Raw genomic sequence first — 16,609 nt, forward strand, 5'->3', positions numbered from 1 at the left:
CAGCTGCCAGGACACCTATTGTCGGGGGTGAGAAGCTGCTAGCACCCACCCAGAGAAGTAGCCAATCTCTTCCATCTGTGACTGCCGGCTCCCAGTGCACAGAAGGGGTAGCCAGCCAAGGGCCCCACCTCTGGACGGAGCTAATGGAAGCTGGGTCACTAAGGAGAGAGCTGGGCTGCCCAGGGCACTCCTCCAGCACTCTGGGAGGCTTTCCGTGCTCTGGCCTAGTCTCCTGAACGAGACAACAGGCCTCCGTTCCTCCTAATGCTGACTCCTAGATCCCCACCCTGTGCTCACAGCATTTAGCACATCTTATTTTGTCTTTCTTTATGGAATACGAACTCAGTACCTTAAAATCTAACATTTTAATTGGACACAGTTATTCTGCTCTGTTCACTGAAAACTCAAGACAGGCAGAGTGCAGTATACAGAACAGAAGGTCACACAGGTAGGTCTCTGTATAAACCAACCTGGAGAGATACCAGGATATCTGAGTTGCAAAGTAATAATGCATCACTGAGAGTCAAACATTTTTTAAAAATAATCTATATATTTCTGTTGTACTAATTTTTTTCTGGAAATGTGATTTAGAAATATAAAAACAACAAAATTAATATGTTCAAAACATTTATTTACTAAATTGCTTTGAGATCAATGTTTATAACATAATTTCAACAAACAAAATGTTTACTGGAAAACTGGGGTATACAATTTCTTATCTCTAGAAAAAAAACTTACTTACAAGTTCTTTTAAGTAAATGTATGAGGTTTTTAAAGAAAAACAATCCTTATGCATTACTGGCCTAATAAAGTGGATTTCTTAATCACTCAAGCATCCAGTGAAATCGTTCGAGGTCAATGAAAATTTCTTTCAATCATACTCAGAAAACCTGATATGTTTACTTGCTAGTTGAGTCTTTGCAAGTCTAATCTTCTCAGCTTTGGTGATTAACTACGGGAGAGAAATAGTAAATTAGAATGTACTGCATACCTAAAACAAAAAGATAATTATGACTAGAAAAATTTACAACCTTCAGCTTGAATAAAATATTTTCCAAAAGGGAAGAGGAAGACTCAAGTCAAATCAATCACAGAAAAAACTGTGTATAGATTATGGTTTACTAAGCACAATAGGTATTAAATCTTTACATTACCTAAAATCCTCCCACTTTAGTTCCAGATTACTAAAAATTTTTTAAATAAAAATAGCCATGCTCCATGCAAGTAATTCCTCTTACCTTCTAGGAGCAGGACCCCCACCTGTGAGCTATCTCCTACCCCCCTGGGCTCCAGTCTTAACCACCAGGACATTTCTTACATGCTGGTGGTTAGTAACTGTATTGTGCTTGAGAATTCGTGAATTACTGGAAGGAGACAGGCTGAGTGCTCCCCAAAGGCTTACAAATGTAAAAATTAAAATATCCCAAATATGATCTGCTACTGAGAATACTTATTACACCAGAGTACAAACACTTGGGTATTTTCAAAGAAGGCATAAAATTATGTGGAAATAAAAAAGACCATTTAAAACATCCAAATATTCTAAAAGATATCTTGGTAGAAGTATTTTAAATGTTTTCTTTTGCTTTGGAAGAAACGAAAATCTTATTCTCATTAAAATACAGATTCTAATGAGTAATCACTAACTTAGTTTCTTTAAAGTGTCTGGTGACATGTGGCCGTTGGCAGGAAAGCACTTTTAGGATAATCCAAAAGCCTATATTCCTCGGTGAAGTGAGTCAAGAAGTGAAAACTGTCATAATCACACACTCTTCACAAATTTTAGGATTTCTTCCTTTACCTACTGAATAGCTGACATATCAGTAAGGTGTAGGAAAAAAAACCCACTTTGATAGAAAAAAATATTGAAAATGTTTTAGCTAAAAAAGAGAGAGAAGTCTCATTTGTCTCCAGCGGTCTGCTACCTAATTGGGTCAGGTGCTCATGGCAATGGGCACACCTAAATCCAGCAAGAGCAAGAGAGACCCTGTGGGCAGATCTTTAAAGCATATTGATGATCTTTTGGGAGATCTCAATTTACCCGTACTTGATTTTTAGATTTAAGTATATGTAGAAAGTAAAAATTTTCTTTACCCATTCCTTTAATGTCCTTTAATTCTGTATAAAGCGACCTGGACTTAGAAACCTGTCCCCAGCACCTCTGTGATGGGTGCCATGACAACTAAGAACCGGGGCCTACCTGTCACTCGGTTACAGACCCTGTGTGCCGTCATGGGGTCTATGTCTGTCTTCTGGCTGCTAAGCCCTCCATCACTATGAAGTTCCCAGCCTCCAGCCCTCTCCCGGAAGACCTCTGCACTTCTGTCCCAGGCTTAGAAAGCTGCACCTCTGTCTGACTGCCGACTCCCTTTCATGAGGCCCCAGCCAACTCCCCAAACATGTCTGATGTGAAACTACCGCTTCCTCAGATTTCCTGCACAGCACTGCCACCCCTGAGTCCGCCGTCCACTGTAGCTGCATCCTCAGTGAGAGGCCGGCACCAGTGGACTCAAAAGCATGAACTAAATAACTCACAAAAAGGCCAGGTGACAGACTAATCATGATCGACCCCTCTCCTCTAAAAGCCTGGACAGTATCTACTTTGTGTGTCTCCTTTTTTCATTTCATGACAAAAGCTCTAACTTGAGCTGGGATGTGCTGACAACCCTAAAGGTGCAGCAGGTGAATGAGGTCAACAACAGAGCTCCGTGACTCAATGGCAAAGCTGTTCACTGCTCCCCACCAAAAGTATTAAACTCCCTAACCAATGTTTACTTCCCTGCCTCAAATCTACAAAAAACGGCATCAAAATTACTAGTTCCTAGTTTTATAAAAATTTAAATAAAATTACACACCAATTAAAAGATAAGTATTACTTAACAAAAGGATTTAATTTCAGTGCAGAGTTCTGGATTAATGATTTTAACATTTAAATAACCTCAAGCAGGCTTTCAAATTAACACCTCACAGAGTCCTCAGGAAGGAAGGAAGCCTCCCACCTAAGCAAATTCTGCATTTGGGGAAACAGAATTAACAAAGAACAGTAGGAAACCTCCCCCCAAATCATCTTAAATTCCAATGAATGCAAGTAATGTACGGCTAATAAAAAAAAAATGCCTTAATTTTTCAGTTAAAAAAGATTGTATAAATATGAATCCAAACCAACCTAGAATACAGGAAGTATGACTTTTTAACTGTTAAACAATGATGAAAGACTGAACATCTTTATAGGTTTTTATGACTTTTACAATATACAATACATTTTAAATTTTGTTAACATTTAGTTATTTAAGTGCCCTATTTTGTTCTAAGCACTTTAAGATGCACTAATCTTCATATGTATAGTTTGTTTTAAATAATAAACCTGACAGCTCAGTAGAAACGATGACTTAATAAATTACTCAATGTCACTTAAAATTACTGAAAGAGAAGCTTGCTTCAAATTATTTAACGTATAAACTTGTTGAGATCACTTGTTGACTCCGAGGAAAAAGGCTATGATGCTTATCACTGCTCTCAGGAACATCACGCGCATACAGCCTCTCAGTCTTATCTCCCAATGCTCAAATCCTTAAAAGCCACACTAAATATACAGAGTCTTTACCGGTAAGACAATGTTTCAGTAATCATTTACCACCTGATTAAAAACACAGCAGCGACAGATCAAGACTGTTTAAGCTGCACCGGTAGTTTAAAAGAAAGGAGAAAGAGAAAAATCCTGTGGGGAAAATAATTCTAATTTCGTGTACTTCACCATCTAGAGACAAAGAATTCCCTCTTAATCTAACCAAATGTACAGTGCACACCACGTACATCTCTGTCTGCACAGCAAGCCAAGCTTATTTCAGGACTACATTCCTTCTAGAAGCCAGCCTCTGAAAAAAGTTCAGCCCTCCTAAAAATAAAAAGAACACCACAAAAAACTAAAACAACCAAACCCAAAACCAAACAAGATGAACAGATTACCTTCTCAGTGCCTCTTTTCTTCTCGCGAGGCTGATTCAGTTTGGCCTGTCTGTCGACCAAAATCTTCTGCCAATACCTCTGTTCGTGGTCACCTAAAGACAAACAAAACACTGGTCACTGGACAAACGGGTACGCATGAAGAAACAGCTGCAGGCATGACATTCCACAGAACTGGAACAGCTGTCAGATTAGAGCCAATGCTACTGTATGTAAGAGTCCAAAAACAATACTGGTTACATTAGCCAAACTGAGGAAACATAACATAAACACCCCACACACAATTGTTAGAAAGGAAGATCCCACGAAGTTTTACCAGAAAGAATCTCGAGTTTCCAGCAGTGCTTCTTTTTCATCTCCGCATGTGCGTTCATTATTGCTAGAGCTTCCTCAGGAGACTTAAATCTCACATGGCATTCTGTATCTCCTTCTAGCAAATCGACATAAACCACATCTGAGACTGCGGCCAAAGTGTCCTGCAGCAGAGTTTACAGACAACATAAACACAGACGTGTCATAACAAATGCTGTCAGAATGTGCTTGTTATGCCATACGAAGCTTAGAATGAGAAGTAACAATTCTACATCTAACATTTCTTCTAAAATATATACAAATGCTCTTAAAAACTGACATGGACACACTTGAGAACCAATATAACATCAATTTTGATCGTAACTTTATTTTATTCAACCATATCTTTAAGATCAGTTGGATGGAAACAATGCATAAGGACAACCAAGTTGTAGAGCAGAATGCACAGGAGTGCCGCAGGTCTGGGTGCCGCGAGAACAAGGAACAGAGTCAAAAACAAAGAAAAAGCCCGCAGTGGATTGGGGAGAAGGTTTGGGTCCCCTCATTGTATACAAAATCACGTATCACGTGTATATTAAAATACACGTAAAAAACAGTCAGCTTTCTTTTTTTTTTATAACAACTCATGCAAAAAAGTTTCAGTTAACCTACAAAAAATCTAGGTTCCTGAGTGGATCTTTGAGAATATAGTTCAAAAGCTCTTACTTTTGGATAAAATACCTAAGCAACCTCTCCTAAGCAAGTTGTGGTCCCCCAAAGCAAGGAAGTCTGCCCTGTCAAGCCTGCTGTGAGGGCAAATTAACAAGATTCCTGCATTCTGAGAATCATTTTTCACAGCCAGATCTCCCATAAATACAATTCAATTATGCAGGAATGTTACACTAATTCTTAATTTATCAATGTTATTTCATAAAGATAAAGAATTTACTGGAGATTCCCAAACAAAAAATGCTCCTTGGGCATCCTGTCTCCTTTAGTTTTGACCCAAAATTTCAAAACACAATTAATTTAGGTTACTCTTAGATGTTGGATTTTTAAAGTCTGAATTACAGACAGAACTGAGAAACACCTGGAGATATTGTTTCATCATAGAATAAGAATAATTTATTAGTTGATAAGGAATAATAAGTATGTAAAAACCTGTGAGTCTGTAGAAGCCAGGGACTAAAGTCTTAACACCTCCCAATACTTAATTAACCATTCTGCCTTTCAGAAAGGAGGCATTAATGAATGTTAATTCAATGGGGGGGAAAAGGAACATTCTCATCAATTCTCCCATTTCTTCAACTATATAATAGTACTAAATTAGACACAAAGCAACAAAAAGTTTAAAGTTGATAAAATTTGACTATTCATTGACAGTACAGTTCTGTGATTGATTTATGTGAGTGATTACTACCATTCAAAAAGTATTTACTAAATATCCATTATAATGTTGGGCAATTTTGGACTGCAAATCCTTCTTAGAATGACAGTCAGCCTAGCAATCATACTGATCAAGTCAACAACTGCCGGCCCACCCTTACAGCTAAGTTTTGTTCCAGCAAACTCTAAGTGACTAAGAACCTCATTAATAGTTATTTTATGATTATGGTGATAAAAATGAAGAATTTGTAATGAATATAAATCAATGTCAGTCACTCCACAGAACTCTTGAGTAATTTTTCTATTAAATCCTCTAACCAACCACAACAGCATTTACATCCTCAACTTTATACCTCTTAATGTGAAATTCTATATTGCTACAATACTGCAAGCTGGTAATATCAATTTGGGACTGACCAAATCCCTCTTCCACATCAAAAGGAGAGTCTAAACGTACGTGTTAGTGACAGCTACAGAATTTCAGGTAGTTTCGGAGGAAGAGTGCTTACACATGATCACAGTGAGCAACCTCAACAGTTGTGCACATTAAAATGTGGCTGGTGTGAGGACACAAAACCAAAACAATAGCTACATTACGTGGAACGTCAGTATAAAAAATTTAAATATACTGGCTATGTTACAGAATACAGCGTTTAAAAAACATGTCACCTAACTGAGTGACAAGCTAAGGGTAAATAATGTATGGTACTGCCTCACAAAAGAATGTGCCAGTAAGAGAAATACTGCTGTACTGGTGCATAGAGGCTGTGTTAGATAAATTAGGAAAGTGAAAAAAGAAGATTCTTAAACAGTATTTGCGATGTAAATTACATAGAGTTCTGGACACAGATGTACATGCACACAGAACTTCTGTGCTCTTTCAAAATACTCTACGGTTTTCTGTAACTTTTTTAGATTTTTAAAACACTCATAGGATGCAAATACCAAAAAAAAATAAATAAAAGTAAATATAAAATTTAAAAAGGGTCTTTTTTCCAAAGCACCCTGCAATTTTTTTAAGGAAAAATATTTCAATTCCCTAGAGGCTTCATTAAAGACAAAAAGAAATTAAATACATGCTAAGAAAAGATATATACATGTTATTTCTTTTATTCCAAAATAGTTTTGAATTTTTTAGGTAAAAAAACTTTTAGGTATCTATTGAAAGTGGAGTGCTAATGAAAACAAATGACAAATTATCTAGTTTGCTCCAAATACTGACAACAGCAGATGATGATGATTTTAAAATAACTCCAGACCAACTCTAATGTTGATTAATCCTCTAAAATTTTTGGCACTATTTTTCTAAAATCCATTTCTCTTTGAAAACAAAGGAAGTCCCCTACACAGACTGTTGGGAAAGCATCTGACTGGGTCCAGCCTTTAGGTAAAGTAGCAGCAGGGGGGTGTCCTTACCCCACCCCCCAACCATTAGGGCCCCATCACCACAGGAGCTGCAGTTCTCCCACAGAAGCAAGTCCCTGTGCTCACAGCAAAGGGGAGCCAGTGAGGTGTCCTCTCCAGCTGCTGCTTCAAACTGAGAATCACTATGGAATCAAACTCCACAAGTTCTTTACCAAATTCTAACTTGATCTGCTTAGTTTTCCACATTCCAAACACTTCCATGCAGGGGAGACTCTTAAGGAGGAAAGAGGGACAAGTGCCGTCGGGACTGTGCGGCCTCACCTTGACTTGTTGCCTGCGAGGCAGAGGCTCCGGGCTGGTGATCTTAACGATCACGCCACTCACAAACCGGGGCCCTGCCGCAGCAGCCTTCTGCTGGGGACGGCACTCCTCACTGTCTGCTGCTGATTCAGGGCAGGAAAAGACCAGAAACAACTCTTACACTTCATCATCTAAAATGTCGGAACCCTCTTTAGAACATCATTTTAAGGGTGCTTTAGATAATTAATTTACTTAATTTAAAACTAAATTGTAACATAATTTATGGAATTAAGAAAGTTATTAGGCCCTGGACAGTTAAGCTCAGTGGTAGAGCATTGGCCTGGCGTGCAAAAGTCCCGGGTTCGATTCCCGGCCAGGGCACACAGGAGAGGCGCCCATCTGCTTCTCCACCTCTCCTCCTCTCCTTCCCTCCAGCAGCCGAGGCTCCATTGGAGCAAAAGATGGCCTGGGCACTGGGGATGGCTCCATGGCCTCTGCCCCAGGCACTAGAGTGGCTCTGGTCGCAATAGAGCGATGCCCCGACGGGCAGAGCATCGCCCCCTGGTGGGCATGCCGGGTGGATCCCGGTCGGGCGCATGCGGGAGTCTGTCTGACTGCTTATAAAAAAAATTAAAAAGAAAGTTATTATGTTATAAGCCGCTAGGCTCAAAACAAGCCACCCTGACAGTCACACTGCTTATTGCAGATTACCATGAAATAAAATACAAAAACTTTTATTACTATAAATACAAACTGTTCCTTTTAGGAGATCATTTATAAAATCTATTTTTCCTTAAACCAAATAGCAGAAAGTATTTAATAGAGAAACAGGCATGGAATAACATTCTATATAATAATTAAGCTGTGAAAATTTCATCATGGGAATTGAAAGTATATCCTAATATTAAAAAGAGTTCCCAAGAATCTTGTTTTTCTTCTGCTGTGGTTAATACTGTGCCATGAAATTATGTGAGAAATTATAATCTTTGTGTATATAAACTGAATTCATAAACTAGGCACTCCTTACTAAATCTAATAATGACAGCTAAAGAAAATTTAAATAACTGATTAGAAAAGACAGTTGTAAATGAGCCCTTTAAATGTTCTTAAATCAAGAATAAGTAACACATCTGGACAACTTGCCAAATAATTTTTCTAATGACTACTGTTTAAGTTTCTAAAAAGCAAAGTTTATCTTATAATAACTAAGAAACGTAAGTACAATATAAGGTTAGAAACACTATTATATTTTGTTTACTTTTCTCATCTTCCAATCCAGACTTATTAATTGCTCTAGGGTCTATTTCCATTTCTGACTCCAATTTTATTTGGGAAATCGTTTTTTTTAAAGAAGCCATACTGGCTTTTTGCAGCGCTAAATACTCTTTTTTCAAATCCATCCATTCACTCCTGTAATAAAAAAAAAAAAAAGTACATCAGAAATGAGATGATTAAATATATACACTCACAGTGATTTAAAGAGACACTCAGATTATTTCTAGAGTTCTAAATCTGTCCACAAACAAGCAAAGGGAAGCTATCCCCCAGGGACCAAACATTTGTATTAAATGTTTTTAATTTGCCGATTCAATTATGAAGTATACTCTAATTATTTGACCTTTGTAAAATAAAAGTTTTAAATTAATTAACTGGTAATATCTCTGAGGGAAAAAATGAGATTGAAATTTAAAGATTACTTGTTAAACTGCTTCCAATTTCAGAGGTAACATTCCTTAGTATTTACTTGAATGAAAAGAATTTCTAAGAAAAAAACACCCCCTGGAAGCAACTTATTTACATGCATTTAAATGGAGAAGCTTCTTCACACAGCAAGAGCTCCCCTAGCTAGAAACACAATGGCCCTGCCAGCCCCTAGAAGGGCTCATTGTTAACCCTAATCTAGACCATCAAACAAGCAGATAGGAGAGTTTTTTAAGGAGGAGAGCTTGTGGTAATGGTTTTAGCTGTTAACATTGACATCTGTATACTTCAAAAAAAAAAAAAAAAAAAAAAAAAAAAAAAAAAAAAGGGCTCTAGACCTACCCAGGATCATACCTTCCCCCAAAACTGAGACATTAGAATAACAAAAGGCCCTTAATGATTCTCTGAGATAAAAAGGCAAAAGGAATTCAGAGTTAAGGATCCTATAAATACAGGAGCCTGAAGTCCTTGCCCTTTAATCTTCCCGACAAGAACAGAACTTCGGGAAAACTGCTGTCCAGGAAGGTGAAGAGCGTCCTCCCAGAAGGTATGCCTTTTGCTTTCTCCTGCTGGTTCCCTCTTGAGTGTGTGGGCTCCCTTCCACTTTAACCTGGAAGTGCTTTCTGTGACCTAAGTAGTAAGTGCTTCCATGTTTTAGTAGAAGTGAGTCCCAACTACCCCTCTGGCTGCCACCTGGGAACCTTTTTTATTTCCTGAGGCCACGGGGAAGCCCCTTTTGCTTAAACAAGGGGACTTGCTGTGTAAAAGTGAGTGTTTCCATGTTTCAATGGAGGTATCCCCAAACCCAACACATTATGTAAACTTAATTTACAGCCCTAAAGCAAGATCAGGTTCCCGGGATTTCCCAAGAATGGGCTCCCCACCACTTAAACGTGGATGTACTTGCTTTGGAACTGGAAAAGTAAGTGCTTCCATGTTTTGGTGATGGTAAGTCTTGTTTGCATGTTGTTAATAAGCGCACCAACCTGACCTGCCATCGCACTGAAGAACGCCCACTACTTTAACATGGAGGCATTTGCTCTACAGATAGAAGTAAGTGCTTCCATGTTTTAGTGTGGTTGTTGCTTTTTACTCTTCCGTCATGTGCACAGATCAGGGCAGCAGGCCGTTACTGTTGCTAATATGCAACTCTGTTCCACACATTGGAATTGCACTTTAGCAATGGTGACGGCCTGGGCCACCACCCACCGACCCACTCACTTGGCCAGGACGCGCAGTGGGATGACCTCCTCTCCCATCCTGTGTCTCTCCTTGTGCTTTTTCTTATGTTTCCTTTTTGCTTTTAAGAGTGATCCATCTTTTATATCTCCCGTCTCCTTTTCCTCTTCTGTGGAGACTTCTACATCTTTTTAAGAGATAAGAATTAAAGAAATGATGCATTGATTTATCAAGCCCTAACCTTAAAGTGATAAATACCTTTGTTTTCTCTGGACGTTTCTGAGGCTTTCGTGAGGCTGTCATTGCGGGCCATCTTCCTGACTTTGGACCTAGGAGCTGCGCAGCCCACATCTTCGCAGCTGCCTCGCTTCCTCTTCCCCGCGCGCCCTGAAGGTAAGCTGGCCCCTTCAGCCCTGGCCCGCTTTTTCTTCTTCTTTGAGGGTGGCTTTTGGGGTTCGGCGCCCTCCCCTTCAGAGCCCTCTGACGTGGTCCTGGGCATCTTAACTTGGCAGGCGCTGCTGTCCTTGACCGCGTCCACACTCTCCTCTTTGGTCTGGACGCAGTCTTCCTTCTTTACCCGGCCCTTCTTCTTCTTCTTTTTCTTCTTTTCTTCTGTAACAATGCTCGTTAGTTCTCCCTCCACAGTAACTATACCCACTTACCACGTTTCCCCATCTACTACTAACTTACCAGCTACTTTGAGGGCAGGGATGGGCTTGTTTTTCACTGTTTTAGGAAATATCCCTGGTTTCCTCGGTGCTTCTTCTGGGGGGTTGTTAAGAAACTGGAATGAAATAAGCAAAAAAAAAAAAGTTTGCTGTCATTTACTTGCTAATTTTCTTTGTTTTTTTAATTTCTCTTTAAAGGTTCTGGACCTGCCTACCTCAATAGCTTTTGCTGCTTGTTCTTTTGTCTCAAACTCCACAAAGGCAAATCCTTTAGGATCTCCAGTGGACTTGTAGTGTGGTATGCTTATATAGACAACGTTGCCACATTTGCCAAATACTCTTTCAATCCAGCTGTGATTAACATTTTTGGGAAGTAACTCCTATAATAAATTAGCAATATTAAGTATGTAAGAATTTGTATTCAAGGTCAGTTTTTTACTTGTATTAAACTTCATTCTTTGCCTGGTGGCAGCGACTTACCACATACACTGTCCGTTCATCTTCATCCTTTGGTCTCTCCCCCAGAGGCTGTTTTCGCCTGACCCTTGTGCCTTCTAAATCCAGCTTTGAAAGTGCGCACAAATTAATCATCTAACATGACTATGATAAAAAAAAACACCCTGATACACTAAAGTGCTTACCTCTACAACAGCTGAACTTTTCAGTGCTCTGGCTATTAACTTGGCATCAGTGGTTAATTTTTTCATTTTGTTAAAAGACACCAGAAGTGATATATCAACATCTAATGAAAAATGTAGAAGTGAATATAAAAATTACAATCTGTTCCCTGGTGCAGTCATGGCTAAAAAAATCCCGTATTTTTTGCTTAACATTTACCCCCTTTTAAAACTAATAAAAAGTATATAAAATGCACTGTCTTTTAAGAACTTATTTTTTTGAGCAAGAAGGAGACAAATGTGCATCTATCCCTGTGTATTTATGTAGCCTTTTGGGTTTCTGAATAATCTTGGAATAACTGCTTTGGTCTGAAGTTAGTCCTCAAGTGATAACAGTATTTTAAAAAATTCAAGCCTAATGTGTGCATGTCTCACCTAGAAAATATAGCACATAATGCACTTTATATACACTGTATATACACTAATTAAAGGTGAGGTTTCATAGTATTTCCACAAGTGGAAAAGCTAGTAAATCAAAAGCAGAACACATAAAAACTAGTTTCATTATATACAGGCAAACTTACATCCATCTCTAGATTTTTCTATCTGCTCTCGAAGGAATCTATCCTTGTGAAGATTTGCATCTCCAAACCAGAAGTCCACTTGCTTAGTGATATCTGCAAGCACCTGTTTAACTCGAGACCGCTTCTTCTTCTCTACCTCTTTCTTATTTTCAGCGCTTTCCTCCTCCATTGCCATTTCTTGCTTTCCTCTTTCAGTGTCCATTCCTGTGAATTAAACAGGTAAATATTTATGTATGGTAACCAAAAAAATATAGATTTGCCTTTGTCTGAAGGGATGTTAGACTCAAGTGCCCTAACACTTCCCAGTAAACTTGCATTGCTCTGTAGTTCATTTAAGATTCTTTAACTTTTCCCATTGGCCTTTTAATTTAAACTTTTAGAATAGAATATCCTGCCTCATAGATAATAAAACATAGCTTTTAAACTTGCTTGCAGGGCCAGATTATCCTAGCGTGTCAACTTTAAGACTGTCAACATGTAATATTTCATCTCAAGACCTCAAAAAAGCCCTTTACATTTCTGAATAATCTCTAAAAATGTTAATTCCTGCTCATAAGCAAATTTAATAGGTAAGCTTAGAAATATGCTTTCTTTTCAGGTCATTATCCCAGTATTTCCTAGGCAGCAATTCTCAACCCCCTCCTTTCAAACTTCTTAGCCGATCTCCTTTGCTCCCGAAACTCCAGCCAAACTTAAGGTCTTGTAGTTGCTTCTGAAGCTCTGAAACATCCCCTAGGGCGGTGATTTTCAACCTTTGTTTCTCACGTACTCATAAACTAATTACTAAAGAAAAAGGGGCCCTGACCTCTTCCTTAGTAACTAATTTATTTGTGCCATGAGATGAAAATGGTTGTATTTAGTCAGGGGCACTGACCTTAGTAATAATTAGTGTGTGTTTGTGTCATGAAAAAAGTTGAAAATCACTGCCCTAGGGTGACATTGCTTGCCCCCTCAGTCTTGTTCAATGTCACTTCTGATGGGTCTCAAAAATGGTTTCTGTCTCCCCACTCTTATCCCATTACACATACCCCCTCCAGTACATAAGACGTAGATGTTCATTCTAGAGTGCAGGATGGACAAAACTGGTTTCTGCATCATTTACTGCTGCATCCACCCCCAGTCCCTAGCACATGGGAATCACTCAATATTCATCAAATTCTGTCTTACACTTAAGTCACTAGAGGGACATTCACAAAGTGAACACATGCTTACCACTGGGCCCTGGATGATGCCTGCCTGCCTGAGAATAAGCTCGGTCTCGGAGCATTTCTTGGAAAGGGCTAAATTGGTCTCTTCAGCCCCTATTAGCTGGCATGCAGGCCTTGGACCTACACAACCAGAATGACATAACTCATTGGAGAGCAAAGGGGGCTGGGGCTAAAGCTGTCACCAGGGTGACCTAAAACTCGGGTCTATGTCTGGGAGCCACCCATGTCTGGCTGGTAAGGGGAGGCCTCTATAAGACTGAAAAGGCTGCCCCCCTGTATCCACTGCCTTCTGTGTCCTGTAAGGCTCAGTACAGCACACAGCATTAGATGAAAAGCCTATTTGTGGCTGAGTTTTGAGAACCTGTCACCGCAGCAGATGCTACACTTCCGGTGACAGAGGGCACCGAGCCTGCTTCAAAGAGGATTTGGGCACTTTTAGAACAGGATTCAGTTGATCAGCAAAGTAGGCAGGTAAGGAAGTATTTATTTACATGATGCTAGTGTGACACATGAAATGGACCTCCACATTAGAACTAGCCCTCAACCAATCAGGTGTCCTCAGTGCCAAAGCCAATCCCTCACCTGACACTCACTGAACCCACACTGGGCTCCCTCCCACCAGTCTGGTGAAACCCAAAGAGTCATTAGCTCCAACCCTCTGACCTCACAGCAGCATCTGAGGTGAGAACTCCACCAAGGACTCTTCATATGCGATCCAGGAGGGTTTTCAACTTCCTTCTCTGGACCCTCCCACCACGCTCCACTGTTATGGGCCACCCAGCACTGCGTTCAGGTCCAGGCCCCCTTCTGACACACACGTCCTTTCAGAGGGTCCTGGCTTTAAGCTGCTTGACTCCACACTGATGTGTCACAAGTCTCAATTCCCCAGCCTTGACTTCTCCCCTTAGCCCCCCATTCCAATATCCAACCGTCTAAATGACCAACAGCTCTACTTGTTTAAACTCTCAAATTTTAAAAACTTATTTTTTGCTTAGTTTTCCACATCTCAGAAAATACCAATTACCACACCCCACAGAAAATGCACCAGCATCCAATCACCTGGCCCAGGCCAGCACTGCTTTGCCTGACCTACACAAGGGGCATCCTGACAAAAGCCTGCTCTGCCTTTCTCCATTAGCATCAGTCTACCAGACAACAGGCAGAATAAGCACTTAAGTATAGTATGTAAATCAGATCACATCAACCCTTTGCACACAATTCTCTCCAGATTTCTCATCATACTCGGAATAAAATGCAAAGTCTTTACTTACTGTGGCCTTTACAAGGTTCTATTCCATCTGGCCTGGGGATGGCTCGCTAACAGCTCCCCAATTCCTCTGCTGGTCAAAACCACCCTCTGAGGCAGTCGCGACAGATCTGCATAAGCAGACAGTGACAACTTTCCCAGAAACCAGACTATTTCCCTCATCCTCATATCTCAACCCAGAGAATCTCCTTCATTGCTTTTCCTAAGGATTATTTTTGTGGCTTAGAGAATTAAGTTAAAAAACCTCTTCCCAGGTGCAAAATGTGGGTCTGCCATGATCTTTCCTATGCAGGTCTGTTCTCACCCTGCATCTTGTTTACAGGTCTATATTCCACTGAGTTAATCACTTATGCTATTTACTAGCTGTGTGGATTTTGAGCAAGTTAGTTTATCTCGCTATGGGCTATGTAAAATGTGAATAAAAGTCATATTTACATCACAGGTTTTTGGGAAGATTAATCAAAATAATATAAAGTACTTCATGTTGTTGCTATATAACACACACTCAATAATATGTACCCATTATCACTTATCACTTCCCAATCTATTCTCAAGTCCCAGCACTCTGACCTCTGCAATGTCTCTAATCTCCATCCGGTGTTTCCCACAACTGCTGTACCTAGACTGTGGGAACCCTTTATAAATTGTCCTAAGCTGTGTCGCTAAAACCCCCACCTAATTCTGTGACCCTGATTGTTAAAACTTTCATGAGAAATTCCTTAGCATCATCTTGTCACAGAATATCCATTTTCAAAAACTGTTAAATGAACCAGTGACATCTCACTGGCTTCTACAAGGGCTTTCAACAAGGACTAAGAGTTACTGTGTAACAACGCCTATCTGTGCACACAGTGGTTTAAGCCCTCCCCACTTGCTAGAGGCTCACAGGCTGAGTAATTTGGGCAAAGCTCAGTGAAGCTGGGGCAGCGCAACTCAACTCCGCCCAGCACCCTACTAAGCCCACGGCCAGGACCTTTGATATGGGTGTCAATAATTCTTATGAGTCCCCTGCAATTGTTAAGCGATACATCTTAACGAAGAGGTAACATCACAAGTCTTGTACAAATATAACATGAGTACGTGTCAGAGATTTTCAAGTAATTAACCAGGCAACTAATTAAGTGGTAGCCACCAGTTCAAAGGCAAGTTAGAACAGCAGACATGCAAAGCTAAGCAGTGAGGAAGGATGAAACCGATCTGGGAACCGATGCGACATGGGTGGGGCAGTCACTTGCAGAATTCCTAGCTGGATGCCCATTTGCATCCACGGCCGCCGTTTCCTACAAGTCACCGGCTGCAGGGCAGCCCCCGGACGACAGGCACCGACACCCTGGCCGGACACGGGGCAGGACGCCCGGGGTTTCTTTCTCCGCCACTGCAAAGGCTCACAAGCCTTCCTGATGTCTCGACATTTGCGTGCGTTTCCCCACGGACGCTCGGCCCCGGTTTTCGCGGCGTTTCCGAGGAGCAGCGGGCGGAGGCTGAGCGGCACGGTGCCGGGCACAGCGCACGCGCGCCGCCGCCGCCGCCTCTGCGGCACCTGGGGCCGGACACGCCCCGGTCCGCGGCCGCCCGGCCACCACGCGCGTGCGGGAGCGCCCCCTGCCCGCGCTCCGCATCATGTCAACGAGGACTCGGCCCCGCGAAAGGAAGTGCCTTCCTTGGAAGACACAGGCCCTCCCTTATGCCACCCGAGGCGCCAAAGCTCAAATCCGCGGCGTCGCGCAACTTCCCGTGCGACTCCCGCTCCGCGCGCCCTGTCCCTCGGCGCCGCGCTCGCTCCCGCGCGTGCGCACTGGCGCGGTCGGGGGGCGGGGCGCGCTGACCTCACCCCACTGGAGCGGCCCTGTAGTCCACGGCAACCTGCTCTGTTGAAGTCCTAAAACACAGGCCCAAGGCGGCGTTCCAGAGCGTCTTCCGTCTCCCGGGTCTCAGAGTCGCGGATGCATTCGCGTCATAGGAGGGGCGACGCGGCTCTCGAGGACGCCTCCGAAAGACTTGCCGAGGCGCGGCGCCGTCGCTACGTTCTTCGGCGTGCGTTTGGGGGCGGGGCTTCCGAGCGGGCGGCCAATGAGGAGTT

General features: G+C 41.5%; 1 protein-coding gene across 5 annotated transcripts; it reads right to left on the reverse strand.

Annotated features, from left to right (window-relative positions):
- Positions 1–628: 628 nt before the first annotated feature.
- LARP7 (La ribonucleoprotein 7, transcriptional regulator) lies at positions 629–16,544 on the reverse strand. Of its 5 annotated transcripts, none has more exons than XM_066234454.1 (13): positions 16,356–16,544; positions 12,055–12,258; positions 11,495–11,595; positions 11,334–11,417; positions 11,069–11,233; positions 10,876–10,969; positions 10,444–10,794; positions 10,228–10,372; positions 8,564–8,715; positions 7,327–7,448; positions 4,280–4,439; positions 3,967–4,058; positions 629–952 (listed from the first exon to the last, which is right to left on the reverse strand). In XM_066234454.1, exons 2-13 carry the CDS (start codon positions 12,254–12,256, stop codon positions 872–874), a joined length of 1,749 nt encoding a protein of 582 aa, XP_066090551.1. In that variant the 5' UTR covers positions 12,257–12,258; positions 16,356–16,544; the 3' UTR covers positions 629–871. The 5 variants fall into 5 exon arrangements, with proteins under 5 accessions (XP_066090551.1, XP_066090524.1, XP_066090541.1 ...); XM_066234427.1 differs by having other exon boundaries at positions 10,444–10,797; positions 16,361–16,543; XM_066234444.1 differs by having other exon boundaries at positions 7,327–7,445; positions 10,444–10,797; positions 16,356–16,543.
- Between the last annotated feature and the right edge of the window lie 65 nt (positions 16,545–16,609).

The sequence above is a fragment of the Saccopteryx bilineata genome, chromosome 1 (assembly GCF_036850765.1).
Source record: "Saccopteryx bilineata isolate mSacBil1 chromosome 1, mSacBil1_pri_phased_curated, whole genome shotgun sequence".
Taxonomy (NCBI): domain Eukaryota; kingdom Metazoa; phylum Chordata; class Mammalia; order Chiroptera; family Emballonuridae; genus Saccopteryx; species Saccopteryx bilineata.

Excerpts from the sequence above, each read along its gene's own strand:
- LARP7 (XM_066234427.1), bottom strand. The coding sequence starts at position 12,256 with ATGGACACTGAAAGAGGAAAGCAAGAAATGGCAATGGAGGAGGAAAGC. Across the intron at positions 10,970-11,068 it reads AAGCAGCAAAAGCTATTGAG|TTTCTTAACAACCCCCCAGA; the intron begins GTAGGCAGGTCC and ends ATTTCATTCCAG. Across the intron at positions 8,716-10,227 it reads CCACTGCGCGTCCTGGCCAA|GAGTGAATGGATGGATTTGA; the intron begins GTGAGTGGGTCG and ends TTTTTATTACAG.